This window comes from Mus pahari, chromosome 2 (assembly GCF_900095145.1).
Source record: "Mus pahari chromosome 2, PAHARI_EIJ_v1.1, whole genome shotgun sequence".
Lineage (NCBI taxonomy): Eukaryota > Metazoa > Chordata > Mammalia > Rodentia > Muridae > Mus > Mus pahari.
In genome coordinates, this window is record NC_034591.1 from 21421531 (window position 1) to 21428255 (window position 6725).

A 6725-nucleotide genomic window follows, 5' to 3' on the forward strand; every position below is an offset into this window, starting at 1 on the left:
CCCTCTCTCCCTCTCTCCCTCTCCCTCTCCTTTTCTTCCTCCTCCCCCCTCTGTTCCTAACTTACTTGCAGAGGTCAGAGCACAGCCTTTAGGAATCAGTGTGTAGAATGTGGAGACTAAACTCAGACTGTCCGGCTTGGTGGTAAATACACCCGTGTAGCTGCTGAGCCACCTCAACTGGCTCACAGTTTTTATTTCACAAATGAGATGTCAAAGCCAAGTTGACCAAGGGAGCTTCGACCTGTTTCCTTCTAAGACACTAAAATCCAGTCAAAAGCCCTCTGGCTTTATTTTCCCTCATAACACCTCATTCCTTATGTTGTTGGGGAGGGTTTCCCAGGGGTCAGACTTGATTAATTATGTGTGATAAGCAATACGTTTATCATTCTCTAAATTCCCATTACCTCACTCACAGTACAGTATTAACCTGCTTAGTCTTGCCCAGGGAATTATACAGTGCTGCAGTCTCTAAATGTACTGTGCTGCTAGGACCCAGCACAAGGGAAGGCCTGGGCCAAGTAGTGGGAGTGGGTGGGTAGGGGACTAGGGGCAGGGGGTGGGGTATAGGGAACTTTCAGGATAGCATTTGAAATGTAAATAAAGAAAATAATAATAATAAAAAAGAAATGCAAAACAAAACAAAACAAATGTACTGTGCGGTTTGTGTGCCCTGTTTAGGGGAAGGCTGGATCTGCAGGCACTTTGCCTTGAGTTCATGGCTCCACAGTCCCTTAAAATGGTCCTGCATGCTCTGTGCTCCCTATGGAGAAGAAAAAGACTGTGGCCAAGCTCTCCACTCACCTGTGCCTCCATCAGAGTGTATCAAGGGATGCTTTGCACACACACACAGCTCTCCCTAGCTTCCTGACCTCTGTTTCTTTCAAGCTAGCCTGGCCAGGCTCTGTCTCCTCTCCCACCCCTCCCATCTTCTCCATTTCTCCTGTTCATGTTCCAGATTTGCCTCTCTGGACAGAAAATTTTACTTTAATTCTTACCCTGATTGTAAGTTTTATGGCTTTTTGTTTTACAATATGTCTAAATACAAGTAATCTATATTTTCAGAGTAACTTGATTTTTAAACTTTGACAAAAGTTGAATATTTGCAGATTCATCAGAAAAAATAAACCTTGAATGTCAAGACACATACACCCTTTCTATCAACTTACTGAATTCATAATTAAATACATGGTTCAATCTTGGGGCTAGAGACATGGCTCACCTGTTAAGCACACATTACACTCTTAAAGAGGACCTGAGTTGAGATTCAAGCACCTCTATAAGGAAGCTCACAACTGCCGGTTATGTCTAGCTCCAGGAATTCTGACACCTCCAGTGTTCAAGGGCACCTCATTCACGTGGACATACTCATGCAGAACACATAATTACAAAAAATATTAAAAATTCTAGCTCTTTAAAATTCTATTATTAATTCACAATGGTTAACAGGCACATATCTATAATGTTTTGGACACCATAGCCTATATGATGTCTACATTTTGCATAAGTGTATTAACATTATATACAAAGTTATTTCTGCTTGTGTAAGCATGTACATGTGTCCTTCTTGTATAATAAGGAAGACACAAGGGGCATCCATAGTGGTAATGTCAGAATCCTTGACTGCTTTGGACATGAACCCTTGTAAGGCAGAGCTTGCCCTTCCAAGGGGCTAGCAGAACAACCTTCCATGTGAAGGGCTGGGAGCCAGGACTTCGTAGATGGCACTTTTAGTTTAACGTCCTTATAATCATTCAGTGGTTAATGTGAATGTGGCATGGTGTGCAAAGCTCCCCATCCCAGACTTTAGTGGTGCTCCGCTGAACAGTCCTGCAGCGGCTGGGATGCAGCCCCAATCTCACCCTATTTCTTTATAAAGGGAAATGTCTCTCATTTAGTGCTTTAGTAGCTGTTTTTTCGTGATGGACTCAACAGCTGCAGAGCCCAGGATGGACCAACAAAATTCTATGGAAAATGAACGTCCACATTGAGAGCTTGGGAGAGAAAGGCTAGAAGGAATGGGAGGCAGTTACATCAGAAAGCTAAGGTTAAGCAGGGCAGCATGACTTCCTCCACCCTGAGGGCTCTGTATGCTCTCTCCCGGCTTGAGCCAGGGAGGGTCTGAGGTCCTCTGCCAGCCAGACCTTCTGAGTCACAAACTCCCCTATGATTTAAGAATTCTCAGTACTGACAGAGAAGCTAGGAAGGCTCATAGAGAACCATGGGGTAGTGGGTGACGTCAAATGGGTTCACTGTGTGTGTGTGTGTGTGGGGGTGTATGTGTGTGTGGTGGGGGCAGCTGAGACTCTGGGCAGATGCTAGAATTCCTGTGTGTCTCTCCAAAGTCCCAACCCATGGTGATGCTGGTGTAAGGAATGAGCTAGCTTATCACAGCTCAGCCTCCAAGACCTGGATCAGGGGACAAAGAAGGAGGTGGAACAGCCCAGAGGCTCAAGAAAAACAAGGGTTCCAGAAGCCTACAGGGAGGAATCCAAGGTGAAAGTAGGGGGAGATGCCAGACATGGCCTAGACTAACAGTCAGACACAATTTGCAAATCTCTCCACACGAGGGCACTTGAGCACGCACGAATGCACCAAATGAGTTTGTTATTGGAAGCCCTATGTACTGCACAGCGTTTGGTGTCAAAGAGCCCCTCTCACTGCATCTCAATGTCAAAATGGGGTGGAACAAGGTTTGGAAAGGTTGCTGACTTCCAAGCGCTTCAGCGTTTCCCCTGTATTTACACAAAGACAGGCAAGCTGGAGCCAGACATACCCTGGGAAGGCCTTGTTTTTGAGGCTTGAACTAAGCTTGACCAGGAGTTCTGTTGCCTGTTCTGGACTTGCCCTTCTCTTCCTCAGAGGATTAAAAAAAAATGTATCTTTTTTTTTTTTTTTTAATAAAAAAAAATCCTAGGTGATGGAGGAAGGTGGGTCTGGGAACCAATGTTTCCCTGCGCCTACTCTTTACAGGCCTTCCTTCTTTTCAGTGGCTCCTCCTATGCCCTTCAACTGCATTTCTACCCCAGGCTCTCCAGGGTCTTTGTCAAAGTTAACCGAAGCCCCAAATCCAGAAGAACGTTACTAGACTGGAGTGCCTGCCAGGCACTGGGAGGCAGCTGTGCCCTGCAACCCAAAGTAGATGCTATGGGAGCCATGATCCGGAAGCCCCGGGGCCCCAAGGCAGTTAAGGTTTCTTTGCTCAGCTCTGGCCTCTTGTAGTGCTGTCCTCTCTCACTGGGACACAGGGCCTCCAGTCCAGATACGAGTGCCCCAGCCCTGAACCTCCATCCACAACCCAGCGGACACGGAGAGAGTCTTTCTGGGACTGGAGCTCCCAGGTGCCATCGCCACAGAGGGAGCTGGGTACCCTACTGAGAAGGAAAAGGAGGAGCTGCCAGGGGGCCGGGCGGGGATGAGAAGATGAGCTGGTATCTAGGTGGTGCCAAATAATGGGGTCTAGACACATCCCCTCCCTTGATGTGCTTCTGGTATCTTGCTTTCCTCTTTGGTGAGGCCGAACATGGCCATGGCGAGGACTTAAAAAAATAAAAAAATAGCAGAAAGAGAAAGCGATCACTCCGACCCTTGGCTTCTGCGCTGCCGGGGAGGGGGCGGAGAAGCTGAGCCAGGCAGAGTCGCTCAACACCCAGGCGACTCGACTTGCGTGTGGCGCGGAGCGGCCAGGCTCGCCTTTCTTCTTTCCCCACCGCCTCCTTTTCCCCCCTTCTTGCTTTTCTGCTGGAGGGGGTGGGGAGAGGAAAGAGAGACAGAGAGAAAGGAAATTTTTTTTTCCCCCGAAGCATCCTAACCAGTGAGCCAGCGCACGGCGGCCCATGGCTTCGCTGTACCAAAGGTTCACCGGCAAGATCAACACCTCGCGCTCCTTTCCGGCGCCCCCGGAGGCCAGTCGCCTTCTGGGTGGCCAGGGGCCGGAGGAGGACGCGGGCCCGAAGCCCCTTGGGCCGCAGGCGCAGGCGGTGGCGCCCAGGGAGCGCAGCGGTGCCGGCGGCCGGCCCCGGTTCCAGTACCAGGCGCGGAGCGACTGTGACGAGGAGGACGTAAGAGCATCGTGGTGGGTGGGTGGCGGTGGTGGGAGCATCGGGTGGCGGGATGCACGGGCCTGACTGCTCCTAAGGGTCTCTGGGTCCCCTGTGCCAGTCTTTGCGTTCCCTCCTGCTGTACCGTACCGGATCGTGCTCAGACACTCTCCTTGGCTCCTGATCTCCTTGGCACTCATCATAGTCCAGAGCAGATCTTTGCGGTGGTGGCCTGGAGTTGGTAGCAGGAAGGGTTTTGGAGCTGCGCCTGCTGGGATGTGGACTATGCCTGGAATTCGCTAGATGTGTGGATGTCTGTTTGTAACTGCAGCCTGCTGTGGTTCTCAGGGAATTAGATGTGTGAATGCTTGGAGTTGTGTTTTTAGTTTAATTTTCTGCTTTATGGCTCGGGGAACAGCTAGTTCAGGCTGCTTTTCTCTTCCTACCACTTGTCACAGCAACTATCCAACCCAGATGACCCTCCTCTCCTCTCCACTCTGCCCCCCTTTCACTGTCCCCAGACACCTCTCTACACCCAAGGATTAGACCTATGGTGCTCTTATTTTTAAAAGTCCTAGCTTTAGAGCCCTGGCTTTTGACCCAGACCCAATAAAGCTCTCACTATGCATGCTAATTGGGGCTGCATGCCTGTGATCCAGCAACTCGACTTGGACCATGCTCCTTCCTAAAGAAGTTCTCAGAGAGGTCTCTTACTATTGAGGCTGGAAGTCTGAGCTTTAGACTGAATTTGCATATCCACCTAGCAATCAAGGATTCTTTAAGGGTACCAGTGGCCACAGAAATGGGTCAAAGGTCTTGTACTGAGCCCTCACAGCAGTTGGTACCACTTTCAGGGGGTGAGAGATTTTCCTGAGACCTGTTCCCAGGGAAAGAAGGCAAATCCTAGGTGAGCCCTCAGGCAGGCAGGTCTGGGTGCAGCAACCTTTAAAGACAACACTGCAGTATCTGTGGGGTTACTGGGGTCCCTTTTCAGTGTGGTTCTGCAGCTCTTGGGTCTTTGAGCAAGCCTTTTAGTTTCCTTCACTCTTGCAAAGCAGGGCAGCCCATAACCCTGGAGGAAACAAGAAGCGAGTGTGCCCCTGAGACATGTAGGGTCTCAAGTAGCAACACTTTAGTGTTTAGTATTTTTTGGTGCAAAAGATCTGCACGGAGCAATAATGTTTCCATAGGGCTGGGGGTCTTAATTACCACCTTTTACAAAACCAGGGAGGCCATGCTGCTGTTAATTGTCTGGTTTGTGGGTTGTTTTATGATGATATAGGGACTGTCACAGAGGTGACAGTAGTTGGTGGGAGGCCCACCCACAGCCATGCATCATGCATCTTTTTTTCCTGGTCATTTCCAGATTCTCCTGTCTAGAAAAAGATACCACAGACTAATGTCCCTCACTCCAGTGGGCCAGTCTTAAGGAAAAGGGACAGATTATCACCCTGATTTAAAGAACTAGAATTCTTTGAGGGTGGTATTGAACAATAAATAATTCTGGATGATTCTATTTACTTAGCATCCTGTGGATATAACTGAGTTGCAATGCAGGCAAGAAACACACACACACACACATACACACACACACACACACACACACACACACACACACACACACTGAAATCTGGCTTAAAAGCTTTTGGATTATGGGTCTGGAATGAGTTTGCTAAGCAGGCTCTAGATGTCGCTAGCAGAATGGACAGGTAGGGCTGGGAGCATCAGCTGGTCTCCACCCATCTGGATTGGTTTGTTTGTTTGTTTTTAAAGATCGTAGCTGAGAGCTGGCAGCTCCCTCTTTTCATTCTGATGCACAGCTAGAACTGCTCTCCAGACAAGTCTGGGGTCAGCATCTGAGCAGGGGTATTGGATCAGTGCGACATCCACCATGAGAGTTCTGAAGGGTGTCTTCCTCCAACTCAGATACATCAAGTTCAAACACTGTGTTTGTGTCCTGAAAAAACCAGAACTGTGTATGTGCATGTAACCATGCACATGGGCATTGGTTAGGTGTCCTTAGTATCCTGCGGTGTGTATATTCTTTCCATTATTAGGTTATGCTGAGTACATACCTTTTCTACAAAGTAGCAGTTGTGAGGGATAAAGAAGCATGGGGGACAGTGCTCATCCGGTGCTTTATAGGTAGTACAACTGTCATGTGAAGGAGTCACGATAAATGAGTAGATTTCAGCTGCTCTTACCACAAAATCAACAAAAATAGCCATGTGAGGCGGTGAACATATCTGTATACATTCTCATCAACTTTCTCACTGCCTATACGCATCTATAGCATCATGGCATTTATCTCCTATGTACTCAAAAAAGCATTAATTAAGTTTCCGGTATAGAGTTGCACTAATGACATAGAGCTAAAAGTAGCCTCAATTAAAAAAAAAAAACTTCCTTTTTAAAAATTGGCAAAACATTTAGCAAAAAATGGAAATGCAAATCAAATCATCCTTCTTCCAAGAACTACAAGAGGCTACAGTTTGCTTGCAGTTAAAGGTAACTGATAAAGTCTTTGTGTTTAAGAAACTGCTAGATATGTCCCGATTGAAGGATCTCTCATTACACCTCTCCCTGTCCCTGTCCCTGTCCCTGTCCCTGTCCCTGTCCCTGTCCCTGTCCCTGTCCCTGTCCCTCTCCGTCTCCGTCTCCGTCTCCCTCTTCCTCTCCCTCCCCCCC

General features: G+C 48.2%; 1 protein-coding gene across 3 annotated transcripts in view; it reads left to right on the plus strand.

Moving 5' to 3' along the window:
- Dpp6 (dipeptidyl peptidase like 6) overlaps nt 1-6725 on the plus strand; it is a 900820-nt gene that overhangs the window by 228084 nt on the left and 666011 nt on the right. Inside the window, exon 1 of one of the 3 annotated variants that reach the window (XM_021188253.2) lies at nt 3262-4058. The exons of the other annotated variants lie outside the window; for them this stretch is intronic. Within the exon in view, the coding sequence (XP_021043912.1) occupies nt 3834-4058 (225 nt within the window). The 5' untranslated portion in view covers nt 3262-3833. Of the gene's footprint in view, nt 1-3261; nt 4059-6725 lie in introns of those variants that run through there. 3 annotated transcript variants of the gene reach the window in all.